We start from the raw sequence: 20352 nt of genomic DNA, 5'->3' as shown, positions 1-20352 counted from the left end.
AGATCTTCATGACCCAGATAATCACGATGGTGTGATCACTGACCTAGAGCCAGACATCCTGGAATGTGAAGTTAAGAGAGCCTTAGGAAGCATCACTATGAACAAAGCTAGTGGAGGTGATGGAATTCCAGATAAGCTATTTCATATCATAAAAGATGATGCTGTGAAAGTTCTGAACTCAGTATGCCAGCAAATTTGGAAAACTCAGCAGTGGCCACAGGACTGGAAAAGATCAGTTTTCATTCCAATACCAAAGAGAGGCAATGCCAAAGAATGCTCAAACTACCACACAATTGCACTCATCTCACATGCTAGTAAAGTAATGCTTAAAATTCTCCAAGCCAGACTTCAGCAATACATGAACCGTGAACTTCCAGATGTTCAAGATGGTTTTAGAAAAGGCAGAGGAACCAGAGATCAAATTGCCAACATCCAATGGATCATCGAAAAAGCAAGAGAGTTCCAGAAAAACATCTATTTCTGCTTTATTGACTATGCCAAATTCTTTGAATGTGTGGATCACAATAAACCGTGGAAAATTCTGAAAGAGATGGGAATACCAGACCACCTGACCTGCCTCTTGAGAAACCTGTATGCAGGTCAGGAAGCAACAGTTAGAACTGGACATGGAACAACAGACTGGTTCCAAATAGGAAAAGGAGTATGTCAAGGCTGTATATGGTCACCCTGCTTATTTAACTTATATGCAGAGTACATCATGAGACACGCTGGGCAGGAGGAAGCACAAGTTGGAACCAAAATTGCTGAGAAAAATATCGATAACCTCAGATATGCAGATGACAGCACCCTTATGGCAGAAAGTGAAGAGGAACTAAAGAGCTTCTTGATGAAAGTGAAATAGGAGAGTGAAAAAGTTGGCTTAAAGCTCAACATTTAGAAAACTAAGATCATGGCATCCAGTCCCATCACTTAATGAGTAATAGATGCGGAAACAGTAGAAATAGTGCTGACTTTATTTTGGGGGGCTCCAAAATCACTGCAGATGGTGATTGCAGCCATGAAATTAAAAGACACTTACTCCTTGGAAGGAAAGTTATGACCAACCTAGACAGCATATTAAAAAGCAGAGACATTATTTTGTCAACAAAGGTCCATCTAGTCAAGGCTATGGTTTTTCCAGTAGTCATGTATGGGTGTGAGAGTTGGAGTATAAAGAAAGCTGAGTGCAGAAGAATTGATGCTTTTGAACTGTGGTGTTGGAAAAGACTCTTGAGAGTCCCTTGGACTGCAAGGAGATCCAACCAGTCCATCCTAAAGGAGATCAGTCCTGGGTGTTCATTGGAAGGACTGATGTTCAAGCTGAAACTCCAATACTTTGGCCATCTGATGTGAAGAGCTGACTCATTTGAAAAGACCCTGATGTTGGGAAAGATTGAGGGCAGGAGGAGAAGTGGATTACAGAGGATGAGATGGTTGGATGGCATCACCGACTCAATGGACATGAGTTTGGGTGAACTCTGGGAGCTGGTGATGGACAGGGAGGCCTGGCGTGCTGTGGTTCATGGGGTTCCAGAGTTGGACACGACTGAGTGCCTGAAATGAACTGAATCACAGATTCTAACCAAGCTGTTGCCTAATATATTTTATATATCATATTCCTGATTACACTATTTTTAAACTCAAAAAAACACTCTTGTGATCCCATGAATTTGAGCCCATCAGACTCCCTTGTCCATGGGATTTGCAAGCAAGAATACTGAAGTGGGTTGTCATTTCCTTCTCCAGGGGATCTTCTGGACCCAAGAGGGAACCAAGGCTCCTGCATTGCAAGCAATTCTTTACTACTGAGCCACCAGGGAAACCCGGCTTGGTTTTTACTATTAATATCTAAAACTTACTCCACAAACTGAACACACTGAATTCCATCAGATCATGTTATGGGGGTGCACTTATATTTCTGTGATCTAATCGTGTGTATTATCAGGGTTACACTTTTTTTGTTACTTATCGTGTGACAAGCAGAAGAGGGGAACAGACAATGAAATATACCAGAAAAATCCATCATCTAAAAGGGAACTAAAACAGCCTGGCAGCACAAGGAAGTTCCCTCACAAAACAAGCATCTTGGCCTTGTTATATATACACATTTTTATACTGTTTCATCTACAATCATTTTCCCAGAAGGGAACAGTGTTGTGTGTATAATGGTGAAGACCCCAAATTTTGGGATCAGACTGGTTTCAAATTCTGACTCCACCACCCTAGGTGAGCAACCAGTCAAGGAAGTAAACTTTACTGAGCCTCATTTTTCCATACTGATAGGCAGGGATGACAGCCATGCCTTCATTCTTAATGTAGAATCAAGTATGATGTGTGAGCACCGTGACAGCCCGTAACTTTATATGTTTAGACTTTATAATAATTATTATTAGAGATATTGATTCCTAGCCTTCAGATTCAGTATACATATTTGGATCCATACCTCATCATTTAATTATTTTTCATTATCAGGCTATATATGTATATATCTATACATATATATTTAATAACTATGTGTGGTTATTAAAGGACTTTGTTCAATATATCAAATACAAAATGCTGAAAGGGTAATTTTGAATGTGGGGTCCTAAGAAAGAATGAGTTCCTGGGATGGAATGATGCTTAGCAAGAGAAATAGACCAAATACTGCAGTGCTCCTCTCGGGACACACTTAATCTAAATAAAAGTTGCCTTCATGATGCATCTACTAATTCCAAATTATTAGCTGATGAAAAGCAACAATCTTGTCAGAGAAATGCCCCTCCTCTCTGTGCAGTATCCAAACTTCTGCCCATCTCCCATTTTCTTTCTACATCTTTAGGTTTTGGCAATATACTAAGTTCATTAATTTAAGCAAATCCCAATTCCAAACTTAACACCAGATTGCTAAGGAAATGTTCACTTCTTTTCAAATATGAGGGAGAAAACAGATGAGTCTATCTCTCACAGGCGGTACAAGCCAGTTTACTTTAGTCAGACAACTTGCTAATTGAATGGCCTGGAAATACTGAAATTACTTCCCAATCCAGGCAACTGAAGTAGTTTAAAGTTACCCAGAGGTGTGCAGTTAACACTTACAAATGCATTTGAACACTTTGATATATGAACAAACACCATTTTAGTGAAGTTTCCGAGTAATAGAAGACTGCCTTTTAAGTCAAGCCTGAGTAAACAAACTCAGCTTTAGATCAGTAAGACTAAAAAGTGTACATTTTATATTTCCTTTATATAAGAAAGGAATTGAAGGCAGACACTTTTAACCTAACTAAAACCTAGTATATCTTTAGTGGAAGAAAACAATCACACGCTAACACAGAAAACAGAGAATGCATGTTACTGAAGTTTGGAGATTTAAATTTTGAGAAAGTACCTCATTAGCACCATCTGATGCCAAATAATCTTGAGACAAGTGTAGCCTGATTCACTCACTCATTGGCCCCATTTTCTTTTCAAATTCTACCAGGGATTGCTAATGACAAAAAAGGGCCTCGGTCACATGGGTGGAGAAAAAATAAAACCTAGCCTCTGTCTCCTCTTCTGCTAACAACCAGGAATGAGCAACCAAGTTGACATTGTTTTTCCATAATGGTGCATAAGTTATGACCATACATAACACACCTCATAGAGCCTGATGGTCATAGAAGCATATCTCTTATTATTTTCCTTGAAATTTTAAGCTAAATCAAGAGAGAGATAACATATGCCTTAAAGGATTTTTAAACTACTAAAAGGTCATATGTAACAATTTTATTACTTCTAAAATAATTTTCCTCACAGTAAAAGAAGAATCTATAGGGAATTCCCTGGCGGTCCCATGGTTAGGACTCTCTGTTTTCACTGCTGAGGGCCCAGGTTCAATCCCCAGTCAGGGAATCAGGTTTCCACAAGCTGTATGGCATAGTCAAAAATAATAAAATAAAAAAGAAGAATCCACAGAGTGTTTCAGGGATACAAACTTGGTCTCTTATATTTTTTAGCAGAACCTCTGTCAGACAGCAAGTTAGCCATGAGCCACTAGAAGCATCCAAGTCAGCTGCCATATCCAATAGCTATTAACCAATGCTGCCCCAAACACAGCATCAGTACTCTAAAACGGTCAGGGGACCAGAAAAAATCCCCCACTGGCCAACTGGAAGGATTTGTGCCCCATTCTGGTACTCACGCACACCTCACACTAGCTATCATCATGTCCTTAGGTAACCTTTGTTTCATTGGGCTCCTTAAATGTTCATAAATATTCTATGAATACATATATCTAATTATAATAGGCTGAATTATAGGAAGAACATGCACATCACAGCCTCTGGTTATAAAACCTGCAGCTGTCAATTAAGACTGTCAATCAATGACCAGCTGGATTAAAAACTCTGCACCTCAGTGCTCTGGGCCGCTGCCTTCCTAGGCCTTGGCCTACCTCTCTCTTGAGGTGTTTTCTCTGTTCTCTCTTAATCTTCAATAAACTCTCTTGCAGCAGGTGAGAACTCAAGATTCTTCTTTGCGTTTTTACCAAGAACCAAGGCCCACGGAAGACGGGTCTCCTGACTTTCTTCCACCAACACCTCTTGCAAATAGCTGAGACAAAGTTCCAGACTCCGCGCTCCTTTCATGGCTGACTGTGGATAAGCTGTCCCTGGTTTTCAGGGCATGTACAGATGAGCTGAACACCGGCACAGGTGACCCATATCTCCAACTTGACACTTTCTGAAATCCAATCAAGGGCATTTTGAGAAAGTGTAACCATGAGCTACTATTTGCCAGAATTGCTTTAAAAATATGTTTTGTAATATGGGAGACTAACATGATCATTAAAAAAAAAAAAAAAAAAAAGGTCCCAGAAATATACTGTATTGTTACTACTCCCTATATGCTGCATATAAATCACTCACTGGATATAAAAAATACATATTCCCACTTAAGGCAGAACCACACTGCTCTGCTGACATTTGTTTGTATCCATTGGTGGTGCTTTTTAATGGTTCATTTATCTGTCAAACTAGGTGACAGGCATTAGGCCTACAGACTATTCAGCATGAAACTCACAATCCAAGAACCTTGTCTACCATTGTTTACCTTCTATACACTCTCCTCCTTTAATAAAATAAGTTAATTAAAGAAAATAAACAGATATTCTTTTCTGGCTCTAAGCCATGGACAGCTGTGAACACCAAAGAGGTAAGGTTCTTCTCTCGCTGAACTAAATCAGAAAGATATGCACAGTCATGCTGTTCAAAATATTGTTTTATATGTGGAACAACATTGCTGTAAGATGTTTGGAAGCCAAGTAAAATCACAGAAGTAAGGGAATTCGTAGCAGTCTGTTTTGGTTTAAGCAAAAAGAGATTGAGCTCCCCTATGAAGCAAGCAACATGACACCTTCTAGCATTAGAAATAGCCTTTTGGTTTTGCCATATATCAAAATGAATCTGCCACAGGTAATATATGGCAAAACCAATACAATATTGTAAAGTTAAATAAAATAAAATTTAAAAAAAAAATTCCCACCAAGTAAAATACAACTCTCAAAAAAAAAAAAAAAAAAAGAAAAGAAATAGCCTTTTGGAAGGCTAAAAAGAGAAAGAAGAAAAAAAAAAAAAGAGAGAGAGAGGCAATGGAGTGGGGATCAAAGCTATCTCCCTGTACACTACAGATAATCTTTTTTCCTCCTTTCCTTCAACAGCAAGATTGAAGGAAAGGGCTGAAGGTAAGAGGGAGAAGGGAGAAAGGAAACCATCGTAATCCAGAATTGTAAAGGAAGGAGGTGGCCTTTGATCTCCACAGGATGGCAACTTTATTGGCTATGCATAAGCAGTTTCCAACCAGCTGATCAACCAGGTATTAACACACAACACCCTTCCATGATCAGTAACCATGAAGTGAGTCATCTGTGAACAGCAGTCAAGCAGAAGGTTCATCTGCTACTAAATGACCACAAGCCCATGCCCAACCCAGAGAGGAAAAAGCAACCCCAGGGGAAATGATTGCTTCTCCACAGGCTCTTCCCTGATAAGCACCAATTATTTGCCTTGGGACCCAGAACAAAATCTTTCCTCAAGTGTGCATGAATGAGGATGGCATTCGTTTTTCAAAATACAACTTGCAATTGTGTGTTTCCACATCACCAAAAGTCATTGTTTTGACTTCTGTTCAGTCTCTATTTTTAAGCATGCCAGAAAATGCAGACATGATAAAGGCTGGATGCGAGCTGACTGAAGGTAAAGAATCACTGTCTTACCTAGTGATCTAAAAATCTGAATATCCTTTACTTAATGGCAGGATAAGAAAAGCCTCCCTTCCAAATTCTCAAGTGTTCAAACCACAGTCTTGTTTGGGTGGATTTGGTGGACGTGCTTTAAAATTAAACGATTGAACTATAATCTTTCTTCTTTTAAATCCTTCATTTCTCTCTTTCAACTAGGAAAGTGCACAGTGGTTAAGGGTTTTAGAATCAACTTGGTTCAAATCCCCTCTCATCTGTATCTCCTAACATCTCTATAATGTTATAACTATAAAACACGACTATAAAACACAGATAAAGAAATATTTTACTAATAACAGCACCTATGTCATAGGGTTCTTACAAGCATTAAACAAGATAATGGTGAATGTTCAACAAATGATAGTCATATCTTCATAGCAACAGTAATAGTCATCATCATAAAGTTTCTTAGGGTACCCCAGAATTTGAACATAATCTAGTTTTTTTTATTATTATTATTTCTTTCTTTCACTTCACTGGTCTCCTCTAAGCAAAAACTGTGATGCAGAACGTAAAGACTTAGCTTTTCACTCCACTAAATAAACTGAGGCAATCAACATTCTAAAGTCTTATTAAATTAGCAGCTTTAAAAAAAATTCTACGAATTCTTTAAAGATTTAGACTACTCCTTTGTTTCCAAATGATTCCATCTTCCAAACTATTCAGTTTTTTTAAAAAGTCTAGCTCTCTATATAGTTGTTAAACATACAGCCTATACCTTGACATCAATTTTTCAAGAGTCCACTTTTCAGATTTGCTTTTTGTCCTACGGGTGGTCAGAGGGGTGCACTCAGATTTGGCTGCTCTATCTATTGCCACTCCTCCTCCTCCTATAGCTTAAAACTTAATTATAGATTAATTCTGAATCTGGTTCTTCTACTGTACTTCTCTAGACTTCTGCTTCTACTGGTTTTTTTTTTCTTTATTATTACCAAATTTCTTAATTTATTTAAGATTACCTAAGGTCTAATTTTTGAGTAAAATTTTGATTTCCTTGTATTTTTCCAAGCATTCAAGACAGCTGTATTTTTGTTTTCAGAATTAAACATTTTTCAAAAGCCAGAAATTAACATGAGATTACTCTAGCATCTCTTATAAACATAGAAAATGATACATACTCAACTATTTACAATCTTCATTGGCAAGCTATTATTCTAAGTTTCCCAGCCAATTTTATATCTCTTGCCCAGTATTTTAAATTATACCTACTCCATGTAAAATAAATAAACAAACAAATAACTGTGATTACAGGTTTGAAGTTTAGCGTTTCATATCACTAATTCACACAAGAATATTTCATTTGTCACGGTGAAGACTAAAGGAAAATTTCAGATAAACTTACTGTTCTGAGACATTTTCATTGCAATTATCTCATGTATTAGAGGGCCCATTATCGAGAAATCGTATGCTTTAAAAGATGTCACAGTGTTCAGGCAAGTATATTTAAAAGCTAACAAGTTTATTTTAAAATAAGAAATTACCAGAATTGCCAAAGAATCTTCCAGTTAGAGAGAGAGAGACCATAGACCCAGATAAGTGGATTACAGAGTGAAACTTTCCTAAAAAATTTCCCTCCCAATAAGAGAAAAAGACTCTCCCCCACCCCCCAAAAAGCAGAAAGATAGCACTAGTGAATTTCCACTTCATTTGAAGTTCAGATCTCATCATAAGTCTGAACTGAAATTCAACCACTTTTTTCACTTAAAAGCAGGTTGTAGCAAATGGAGTTGAGGAGAGTAGGCCCATAAAGAAGGAAACAATGTTTAGAATCAGGTCCTGAGAGATCACACAGGTTGTTTTTTTTTCCAGTGCTATTTCATCTGCTCCCCTCACCAAAAGTCTAGCTCTCCACAGAAAAGAAATGAGGTATACAAACACAAAAGAAACTCACTATAAAAAAGTATTTCTAAAGAAATACTTATTTTTTTCAAAATCTTGGTTTCCTAGAATAAAAAGTTATATATTTTAGCATTAGTGTAATAAAAGGCTACAAAAAGCAAACATATAATATTTGATTTTAAGTATGACATCAACACATCAACATGAAGTGTATAATCTGTTTGAAGAAAACTATTGGACTTTGTTAAGTTGGAAGCCAGGTTAAAAGAAAAAGAAAAAGAGAACTGACAACCAATAGATGCTTTTACAGGTTAAATCTTGTTGAAGGTACCTTAGCCCCTCGGTACACTTTGATTTATTTAAACTCACCACATTTCTCTTAAATACACTCCATTAACAAGTGATAGACTGTGATCTTAGGCTTGAGGCAAGATAGGAAACACAATCTTTCAAGAACTTCATTCATTCCCTGTCCAGATGTCTTGAGCACGCCCAACTTGACTTACTTATCTGAGTTCTGTGAAGGTTTACTCAAATCAATAGGATGGCTTTAGAATAGCACACTCTCATGAAATCTCCTTAGCAGACCAATAACTTGGACTCCCCAAGTTCAAATGCACAGCAGGAGTTAAAGTCAGCAGAAGAGCTACGAACAGCTTCAGGTTGAATATGAGAGAGCATCTCACAAGGACACACCTCTGATCCTGCCAACAAAGTGATGACCACACCTATTAGAAAATTTAAGACTTATGAAAATCATCAGTGACTTCAGTGGAAAATTAACTTAGAAAAACAAAGCCAGAAATCATTTCAGGTCTAAATGATTTATATCTATTTAAACTACAAATCTCAGATACTAGGTACTCATCAAATTACAAAATCTGAGAGGACAGTACACACACTCCAAGATATTTCTCCAAGTGAAGACAGAGAATTTGCATGCTGAAGTGACCAGCTTTCAGTGATACCCTATTAGTGTGACCCTATCTTTAATCTACAGCCATGATAAAATGTCCCAACATATACAAACTCAGCTCAAACAGTGACTAATGACCATTAATCCTCCTATCTTCAGTAATCTGGCTCTCCAGTCATTTATCACACTGACACTTCACTTTACACACGTGAATAAACTTTAACTGAGAAGGTGAATCAACAAAAACCTCAAAGGTATCTGAAGCTGTAAATTACTAGTGGGAGACGCAGCAAACACAGACAAATAGAGAGATCAGATCTGAATGTTTCTGATTTGCATCCTCGCCAGGTCGTGAGGGTGGGGAACTTTTCAATCATTCAGACCTGCAAACTAAGAAGAAGAAAAAAAAAAAAAACCCAAAACTACAGTAGAGAAAGGGGAAACTGAAGTAAGAAGAGGTGGCCCCAAAGAGTTGGTTTCATCTATTCATCTTCCACCGTGACATATATGAAAACTTCAGTTTTCTGTTTTCTTCAACGGAGTAACAATTTAATGAATTCCTCATTTAGTTTCATTGCAAAGGTTCCTTTTAGTCAGAAAGCATATCTCGTGGGCTGAAACTATTTTAAGGGTTTATTCGCTATCATTTGGCTGATGTATGTTTTTCTTTTACATATTTCCTTATGTAAAAGCCTTCTTCAAAATATAAACTATAGCCATAGACCACAAAAATCTCAAACTAACCTTTCAAAACTGTTTCATAATCACGGAAACTGAGTTACTCTAACCTACAGGCCTTGATGCAACTTGAAGCTCAGTACAGGACTATAAAAAATTCCCTGAGGTGCAGTGCGTGTGTGTGTGTGTGTGTGTGTGTGTGTGTGTGTGTGGTGCAGTGTGAGTGTGTGTGTGGTGTGTTTTAAGGCCTGAAATTGGATCCTTGATTGAAACCAGAATCTACCAAAAAGAAAGAAAGAAAAGTTGAGTCGTGGCTCTGTTCCCCCATACTAAAAGTTTCTTAGGGAGTGTCAGAAAACTATTGGTAAGTGTAGATGCATTGTACACTCTTAAGGTCAGACGTACCCCACTGCAGCATCCTTCCAACGGTTCACATGAAGAGTTTCCATACTACATAATGAATCCCCCAAATCCTAAATCCAGCCTTCGGTTTTCCCTTGCCAATGAATATTCCCAGGCAACTAAGTGTTCCCTTTCTGATACTTGCAATCGCCTGTTTCCCTTCTAAACTCAGCCAGCCAGAGTGGCTAGTTTATATCCTACCGTAAGAAGGAGTTATTTCCTGAAGTTTCTTCAGCATCGAATTTAATTACAGACTTTGGTTACATAAAACAACTACTAATAACCCGTTTGCTCGGAAGAGGAGGGGCAAATAGCACGACCAGGTTCAGGAATCCTGACGGGTTTCTGGGCTGCCGCTCCCTGGGCGCACAGCTCCCTTCCCCAGGGACGCGGCCGAGCCAACGGACTGACTTTGGCTCATCCTCAGGGCCCAGGCTCACCGCCACCCGCTGCCTCTTCCACCCCGCGCTCAGACGTGCGTTTGCCCGGAGAGATCTGGGCGTGCCTCGAACTTGGCAAAAGGCCTAGGTCTGCGAAAAGGCTTGGAGGGTCCTGGGGGATGGGGGAATAAGGACAGCACAAAGTACCATCTAAGAACCCTTTCGTCTAAAACTCCTGCCAGGGGTCGGGCCCCTCCGGCCTTGGAAGGAAGCAGAGGTCGCCAAAATTCCGTTCGGGGTTGATTCGGAAAAGTGGAGAGGAGGCGTGCAAGGGGGGAATGAAGGGTGAAGAAAGACGACGCGGGGTTACCTGAACAGAGACATATTAATCCAAAGAGGTAAAAGTGAGCAGGCTCCGCGATCATTGTCCTCGGGTGGATCCTGCATACAGTCTCATGCCAAGAGGAGGGAGTAAAAATGAGGTCCCCAAATTTATGAAGCCACACACCACACACACTACACACAAAGGCTTAATATAAGCAACGTGGGTCAATCCGCCAGGAGTTTTCAGGGCAATTACTGGTCCACCTTTCCGGACGCTTGTCAATATCTCAGAGCCCTTTGCAGACTAAGGATTCCAAGGTTTGCCTTCTCTGGCGCCAGGGTTTCCGAGGCGGCTCGGCCACTTCCAAGGACCATCCAAAGCGAACAACAAAGAGCCGAAGCAGAAGAGCAGTTGTACGGTTTCCTTCCTCCTCGATCTCTCCAAGCCTCCCGGTGTGCGCCCCCACACTGTGCGCCCGAGCGCCGCGGCGAGGGCCGGCGCGGCGGCAAAGTTGGGGTGTGAGAACGGATTAGGGCGAGCCGAAAAGTGCTTCTCCGTCTATCGGCGAGCCCAGTCAACAGCTGGCCACCCGCGCCGGCGGCAAAGGCAGCGGCAGCACTTCTGGAGAGCAGGCACAGGGTGCCGGGGGTGTGCCTGGGTGACTCCGCGCGCTGGGGGCGAGCAAGGGGGCGGTGCGGCGACAGCGGTTCCCTGGGCGGGCCCTTGTTCCCATCACTTGGGGGATGCGGAGGGCACTAAGGACTGCAGCCGGTCCGCGGACACACTCACGCCTCCCGGGCGCTCTCAGCCCAGAGCTGCGCTCACCATCCCTCAGACCCCTCGCCGTTGGGGCGTGTGCGCAAAGCACCCCAAACTCTCCGCGGCTGGGACGCTGGAGCCCAAAGTTCCAAGCGGCGGCTGCCCGCAGCCCAGGCTTGTGGTAGCGGCAGGGAGGCAGCTCCCGGACCTCCCCGGGGTAGCGGAGAGGGGCGAGGAGCGTGCCGCTGCGGGTGGGAGTGACGGCCGCTGCGGCTCACCCGAGCTCCGCCGGGATCAGCAGCGTCTGAAGTTTCTGCTCTCACGCTGCCCCTTCTCTGGCTCGGTCGTTTGTGGGTTTCCCCCACCTTCCCCGCGGCTCCCAGTTTCCTCCCTCTCTTTCCCGGCCCCAGAACACTTAAAGGGGCCGCGCGGTCCTTTCCATGCGTCAGGTTACACTCTCCAGACGCCTCCCTGGCAAGTTCTGCTTGTTAATATTTCCATCCACGAGCCAGGGTGCCCGACTGCGCCCTCAGGTGAGAAATCAAATTGCTCAGGATCACAAATCCGAGCGAATGGGAACTTGCCTTGTTTCTCTTGCCACCCCTGGCTCCCCTGCACCTTTCTCCAAATGGAACCTCCCAGCCAAAGACTTCAAAAATCCTCCGGTCCAGCTTAACCTCTTCCCTACCGCTTCCAGGAGTTGGATGAACTCTCAGATAACTCTATCTTCACCCTTCCCTATTCCCATTAAAACAGAAAAAAAAAAAAGAAAGAAAGAAAAAAAATCAAATATGGGCAAACGAACCTTTGGGATAGGAAGCAGGGAAATAACTACGTAAAATGTATCAGGAGATGGTCACTGTATTACAAAAATCAGTTTATTTTACACTGTGGTTGTTGAGGCTTTTGTAGAAAGACTACCCACCTCCTTGAGGGGCGCAGGGGTGGGTCCTGGGGACTTTTTTTTTTTTTTGTAACCAAATACCTCTCCTTCAACTTTATTGACTCTCAGTATCAGAATGCTAACCATGGGGAGGTAACTAAGGAAGAGGAAATATGCAAAAAACATCCTTGACTACTCTGGAGTTTGTGCTTATAGGAGAACCCATTCTGTGTTTCAAAACCAAAAGGTGTGGGCTTTAACATCCCATGCACCTCGCCCTAAAATACCAACCAACCAGCTATTATCTCTGTTACCAGACCAGATCTCCGTTTTCCCTTCTGAAACAGAAACTCTTGAGATATTCACAAATCGAAAGCAAAACAAAACTATCACATTTGATGGATGTTATTGCATTCATTCATTCACTCATTCATTTTTCTTCCTTTCTTTTAAAAAACGCACTATACAAAAACCACCCAAGACATGGTGTGAAGTGAAGTGAAGTGAAAGTCACTCAGTGGTGTCCAACTCTTTGTGACCCCATGGACTGAATTCTCCAGGCCAGAATACTGCAGTGGGCAGCCTCTCCCTTCTCCAGGGGATCCTCCTCCCAACCCAGGAATCGAACCCAGGTCTCCCCATCACAGGTAGATTCTTTATCAGCTGAGCCACAAGGGAAGTTGCCTGGGTGCTAAGTCGCTTCGGTGGTGTCCAACTCTTTGCGACCTTATGGACTGTAGCCACGAGGCTTCTCTGTCCATGGGATTCTCCACACAAGAATACTGGAGGGGATTGCCATGTCCTTCTCCAAAGACATAGTGAGTGCCCAATAAATGGTAGATACTGGTACCAACACTTTGGCCATCTGATGCAAAGAGACAACTCATTGGAAAAGACCCTGATGCTGGGAAAGATTGAGGGCAAAAGAGAAGAAGGCGGCAGAGGGTTAGATGGTTGGATGGCATCATTGACTCAATGAACACGAGTTTGACCAAACTCCCTGAGATAGTGAAGGGCAGGGGTGCCTGGCATAGTCCACGGGGTCACAAAGAGTCCGACAGGGTTTAGCAACTGAACAACAACAACAGCATTGGTATTGAGGGCTGTTATGTGCGTGTGCGTGCTAAGTCGCTTCAGGCACGTCCAACTCTTTGTGACCCTATGGACCGTAGCCTGCCAGGCTCCTCTGTCTATGGGATTCTCCAGGCAAGAATACTGGAATGGGTTGCCATGCCCTTCTCCAGGGGATTTTTCCGACTCAGGATGGAATCCATGTCTCTTATGTCTCCTGCATTGGCAGGCGGGTTCTTTACCACTGTTATACTTCTCAATAAATTATTATGTGCCAAGTTACTTGTAAGAAGTTCAAGATGCTTATTTGTCATCTATCAGGAAATACCAGAATCTGCTTTCAGTGGCTGACTCTGGGAAAGAGAAAGCATGATAGATGGAGAGATGGGAATGGATATATGCTTTTCTAAATACTGTTGTACATTTTTTAAAGTGAGCACATGCATTACCTAACAAAAGATACAGTTTTAAAAGTGAATCATACATTCATTTTAGTTGCTGATGGTACAACCAATGACCTTGGAGCAGGATTTTGTACAAAGAAACTCTGGTTCACAGCACCTATCTCTGAAAGTGAAAGATAGTTTAATCCTGAGAAAGCTGACTGAAAATTCAGTAAACAGGCTGGAGATAAGAATTCAAAGACTCTAGCCAAAACCTTTCCAGCAATAAAAAAAAAAACAAAAAAAAAAAAAAAACAAGAATGTGCAGTAAATGCTGAAAAACATACATTGATTCAGGCTTTGTGAAAGGATACTTAGTGAGAAACATAGAATATGTCTTTTCTTTCTCCCCTTGGGCTAAAACCTGCTTTTAAGATAAGCTTACCTAGTAATAGAAAATAAATGACCTAAAGCATGGTACTTGAGAAAGAGAGAGAGGGAGAGAAATTCTTCAAATCCTCATAGTATCTGAGTGCATTTTTAAATAAAGATTTGAATTTAGTAAAGGATGTATGCTTTTAAATGTAAAGTAGAATATGTGTAAGGATCCCACATGTATTATTTCCCACAAGAATCCCACTTGGATCCCACAAGAATCCCACACTTGTATTGTCTTCCCAAGGTGAGTCTCCTGGTCTCCAGAAATTTGCTAAGGTTTTCAAATTTTCCTTTACCATTTATCTCATTGTCATTAAAAGGAAACCATATTAATACTCCCATTTATCCTTTTATTTCTCAACTTCAGTTAGCAACAACATCCTCCCACCCACCACCAGGCTCCTCTTTGCTACTCCTAGAGGCTATACTACTTGGGGGAGTCAGCAGAAAGAATCCTGTGGGAGCTAACTTTCGGCCAGCTGCCCATCCCCCCGCCCCCACCACCATGAGGGTCCTCATCACCAGCTTATATATGCTGATCCTCTCTGCTTTCCCTGCCTTATCCAAAGTGTACTTTTCTGTCAATTGTATCAGTAAAGGTGGTACCTGAAGATAAGAATTTGTATTCAGAAGGTATAAAGACTCTGTAACAAGTCAAACTAATTGTACCTGAGAACTTTCATAACTTCTTTCACTCCCTCACTTACTCACACGAACAAACATAGTGAACATCATCTACATGCAGGAAACATTAAAGGGCTCTGAAGAGGCAAGATTCAAAGAGAAACCTATTCCTCAGGCTCTCAAAGCTCTTACACAGGGAGCTACACAGACTCCAGAGTGGAACCTATAGGAAGAATAAAAACTAGTGTCTCTGGGATAAATGACAGCTCTGTACATTCCTGGAGGTGGATGAATCATAGTAACTTGTCACCTTCCCATTTCTACTCCTGCACATTAAGTTACTAGGACAATGCATGAAATAATCATTGTGTCTATATGACTATGTGTGCAAATGTGTGTGTACACATGGACATGGTGCCCACAAATGGCAGGTCTTCAGGCAGCTCTGATACATAGAATAGAACCCTGACTCATTCCAGGCTGATTGGTTGGGAAACAAAGATCAGGGTAAGAAGAACATGTTGTAATTTGTACTCAGAAGCTCTATTCTGATCACCATGCTCTAAAGGAGTGGTGGATTCTCAGGTTCCATTTAGAGAATTCTGATCATTTGAAGCTTATGAAATTCAAGCTCTCTAAAATAAGAATTTCAAGGAAAGCCTGAAAGTAATACGTTCTAGTAGTCTTTTTAAATGAAGGCTTCCCTGGCAGCTCAGCTGGTAAAGAATCCACCTGCAATGCAGGAGACCCTGGTTCGATTCCTGGGTCGGGAAGATCCCCTGGAGAAGGAATAGGCTAACCACTCTAGTATTCTTGCCTGGAGAATCCCCATGGACAGAGGAGCCTGGCAGGCTACAGTCCATGGACTGTAGAATGGACTGGGTCAGACACGACTGAGAGACACAGTTCTGTAAATAGGAGCTTCCTTGACATTCAACATTCTAGAGCAGTAAAGAAATACTGAGTCAGTCTGATCTGATTTCATCTTTCACAGGGGTAGTTATAGGAACTCAGGAAATAACAAAACTCCCAGGATCTTTGTAGAGATTTCAGATATCAGTTACCCAAATCAGGAGGAGCCCAGTTGAATTCTTAAGGGAAATACAAACCACAACATTTCTCTCTCTTCCACCTTACCAGGAAGCCAGAAACCAGATGAAGCCTGAATTCTGATGAGAAGCAGCCTGATACTTACCAAGGCCAGGCTGCACAACCTCTCAGAGTACCACAGCTACATGAGCAACTTTTATACAAAATTGCCAAATAATCTGTGCTGTTTCTAGTATATAAACTGATGAACTACACTGAATATTTTAATAATTTAATATCTGAATATTTGGATTCAGTCTAAGTTTGGATATATAACAGAAGTCCCATTTAAGAAAGTAACCTAAAATAACCCCAATAAAGGAGAATAGACACATATCTGTTGGAACATCTACCATATTTTGAAACGCCCTGTCTCTGTAATAAACATTGCTCAGTATAGGCCATGCTGCTCTTGTAGTAACGTCTCTAATCCCCCACTCCTGGAAATTAAAAGCTTCAGTTTTCCCCACTAAACAACTTATGATAGTTACCTACAGAAAACCCTATTTTTTTAAGTGCTCAATACTTACTGATTCTAAGTGCCATATGTGATATCAACAAGTCACATGTAATAAATCACATAGAGTTGGGTATAGATTTTATATGCAATAGTAGTTCAAGGAAAAAATAAATAATTTAGGATTAGAATAATGAAAGAGAAAGAAAAGAAAGGGAGGAAGGGGAAAGAAAGAAAAGAGAAAGAAAGGAAAAGAGGATACAAGGTAGAATTTTTAAATATGTATAACTTTATTCTTGTTCATGAAAGAGCATAAAATTACCAGAATGTTTTCTTTTAAATGTGCGTAGGGCACATTTTAATGGCATTATTTTTGTTTGTTTACTTCTTTGCTATTTAGAATGGGTAATTATAGGCCCATAACCAGGAACCATAGGGATAAGAGATTCCCTGGGTTACCTGTCTTCACTTATTTAGAGATTTAGTGGAGGGGAGGGGGGGAATAGTTCAAGTGCTAGTTTCTCAGTTGTATCTGACTCTTTGCAACCCTATAGACTCTGACCATGGGATTTTCCAGGCAAGAATACTGGAGTGGGTAGTCATTCCCTCTCCAGAGGATCTTCCCAACCCAGGGATGCAACCCAGATCTCCTGCAGGCAGATTCTTTACCACCTGAGCCACCAGGGGAGGCTCCAAACCAGGAAACATAGGCAGAAGAGATTTCATGGTTTACCTGTCTTCACTTAGTGAAAGACTTAAGGCACTGTCAGGGTTTTCAATCTAGGAAAATGTGGAATAGAACTCCTTAGGCTTCACCTAATCACGTGCTCCAGTGTCACTAAGGGTCTCTAAGTCTCATTTAAAAACATAAACTCTGATATACTGGAGTTCACTATGGAGTTACTGTGACTGTGCTTGCCTTTCTGCATCTTAGCATCTTGGAGACATTGTAGATAATCTACAACTAGATGATCTATTGGACTTTCCTGGTGTCTCAGTGATAAAGAATCTGTTCTGCTAATGCAGGAGATGTAGGAGATATGAGTTTGATCCCTGGGTCAGCAAGATCCCCTAGAGTAGGAAATGGACACCCACTCCAGTATTCTTGCCTGGAAAATCCCATGGACAGAGAAGCCTGGTGGGCTACAATCCATGAGGTCACAAAAGAGTCAAACATGACTTAGCAACTAAACAACAAGATGCTGTATTGCTAAGTCCTTCTGATGGAACCTGGGACCCTAACTATTAGCAAAATGGGTCTCATTAGGGTTTAATCCTTTAATATTAACAGACAGTAAGTTTTTTTCAGATAAAGGAGAGGACACTGGGAAGTAGCATTGACTGAGAGCAACATTTGGGGCACTTTACAAATGTTATCTGATCTAATGCTCACCATGATCACGTGAAGTAGTATTATCATCCTAATTTAGAAACAGGGATGAAAGAATAAATCATTAACTTGAAGTTCTAAGGCCCAGAAGCCATGGACCTTATATTTGAACCCATTTTGTTTTGAACCAAAATGCATGGGGGAGGGGAAAAGGCACTTTGGTTCAAACCAAGCTGGTTCAAATACAAGCTTCAAATACATCTCACCTAAAGTGACAGCCTACTCTTTTCAGAAACCTACAAGGCTTCACAAGAGCTGCTCTCCCAATGTCCTGACAGCATCTCCTTCCCCATGTACTTGCCCCTGCTCACTTTGCTTCACCACAACAGTGTCTAAACTATTCCTAGAATGTTATCAGGCAACCACCAGCATGAGAGATTTTGCACTTGCTCTGGCTGGAACACTTGGCTCCACACATCAGCAAACCTACGATCTTTCCTCTCTCAGGTTTTCATAAAATCACACCTTCTCAGAGAGGCTTTTTCTGACCACCAATTATAAAAGTACATTTTTATGTGATACCTTTTCATGCTTTGTTTTTCTGTTTTGTTTTGTTTCCTCCAGAGCACTTATCCCCATCTAAGACACTACATATGTCCTTATTTATTTTTATTGACTGACTCACTCCTCTTAGAATGTTCTATGAGGTCAGAGATTTTTATTCCCAGCATCCCAAACACTCTCTGGTAACTTGTCAGCACTCAGATGTTTGTTGAACGACTACATGAATGAATGAGTCTTGTTTCATTGTTTCTTAATATAATTTTTGGAAAAATGCTTCCTTAAACCTATTTCTGTAGTTCTAAAGTATATTTTCTCAGATATATATGGTTCAATCATTTATCCACTTCAACTAACAGAGAACTAACATGAAGGTGAGAGACTGAGTTGATGTTTCTCAGTGGACTTCAGCGACTTGAAAGTCAAGGTTCTGACAAGTCGGCACATGCTGATTTGGGTCAGGTTATTTGAAAACAAAGAGATTGGAATCTGAGTTTAAAGTATATAACATTCAAACTGGAAGTGACCTTCACGATTAAATTTTCATAAATGAGAAACCTAAAGTTCAAAGGAACTGACTTTCCCCAAATTACACCTTTAGTTAGTGCTTTACTCAAAACTAGAACCCAGCCCTCTAAATCACTGGAGATTTCTTTCCACCAGAATAGGTTAATCAAAAATTCTTGGTCAAGATTCTCTAGATTTAGAATACTGTCTATCACTAGATGTGGTATAATACAATTCATATTATATTACTCCTATATTATATATAGAGTTTTACATATCTTCAGGAATATAAGAACCATAACTTTTTAAAATCCCCATTTCCTAATAGAATAAAACTAACAACAGCCAACATTTACCTAATATGATGTGCTAGAGGTACTGTTCTAAGAATTTTATGTATTCTAATTCATTTAAATTCTCAAAAGTGTATTAGTAGATCAATTACTACCTATTTTATACATGAGAAGATGTTGAACATTTAACTAACATGAGACTAAACACAGATTTGAACTTTGGCTCCCTGGATCTTATCCCCATGCTAGATTGTGAAATACTAATAAAAATTGCTGTTTAATATTTTTTCTATGGATTTGGTTCCAGCTTGAGGAAGCCATTGATGTGTAAATTTTGTTTTGTTCAATTAAAGATCTACTTTCATTCTGGAATAAAAAACTGAGTGACATGCACATCTATATTACTTCTGCTTCTATATGGAATTTAGGTGTTTAAATTTTATTTTATTTCTAAATCAATAACCTCAGATATGCAGATAACACCACCCTTATGGCAGAAAGTGAAGAGGAACTCAAAAGCCTCTTGATGAAAGTGAAAGTAGAGAGTGAAAAAGTTGGCTTAAAGCTCAACATTCAGAAAACGAAGATCATGGCATCCAGTCCCATCACTTCATAGGAAATAGATGGGGAAACAGTGGAAACAGTGTCAGACTTTATTTTTCTGGGCTCCAAAATCACTATAGATGGTGACTGCAGCCATGAAATTAAAAGACACTTGCTCCTTGGAAGGAAAGTTATGACCAACCTTGATAGCATATTCAAAAGCAGAGACATTACTTTGCCAGCAAAGGTCCAGCTAGTCAAGGCTATGGTTTTTCCAGTGGTCATGTATGGATGTGACAGTTGGACTGTGAAGAAGGCTGAGTGCCAAAGAATTGATGCTTTTGAACTGTGGTGTTGGAGAAGACTCTTGAGAGTCCCTTGGACTGTAAGGAGATCCAACGAGTCCATTCTGAAGGAGATCAGCCCTGGGATTTCTTTGGAAGGAATGATGTTAAAGCTGAAACTCCAGTACTTTGGCCACCTCATGCGAAGAGTTGACTCATTGGAAAAGACTCTGATGCTGGGAGGGATTGGGGGCAAGAGGAGAAGGGGACAACAGAGGATGAGATGGCTGGATGGCATCACTGACTCGATGGACATGAGTCTCAGTGAACTCCG

The 20352-nt window shown here is 40.7% G+C and overlaps 1 protein-coding gene across 11 annotated transcripts in view; it reads right to left on the bottom strand.

Moving 5' to 3' along the window:
• Nucleotides 1–20352, bottom strand: part of ROBO1 (roundabout guidance receptor 1) — a 1296447-nt gene that overhangs the window by 453686 nt on the left and 822409 nt on the right. For 4 of the 11 annotated variants that reach the window (XM_086411303.1, XM_086411312.1, XM_086411341.1 and 1 more), the window contains exon 1: nucleotides 10842–14737. The exons of the other annotated variants lie outside the window; for them this stretch is intronic. In XM_086411303.1, the coding sequence (XP_086267429.1) occupies nucleotides 10842–10896 (55 nt within the window). In that variant the 5' untranslated portion in view covers nucleotides 10897–14737. Of the gene's footprint in view, nucleotides 1–10841; nucleotides 14738–20352 lie in introns of those variants that run through there. 11 annotated transcript variants of the gene reach the window in all.

This window comes from Bos grunniens, chromosome 1 (genome assembly GCF_055505025.1).
Source record: "Bos grunniens cultivar Pamir isolate PY7600 chromosome 1, Bosgru_T2T1.0, whole genome shotgun sequence".
NCBI lineage: Eukaryota > Metazoa > Chordata > Mammalia > Artiodactyla > Bovidae > Bos > Bos grunniens.
Note: the sequence above shows the minus strand (reverse complement) of the source record. Positions and strands in the feature narration are given on the sequence as shown.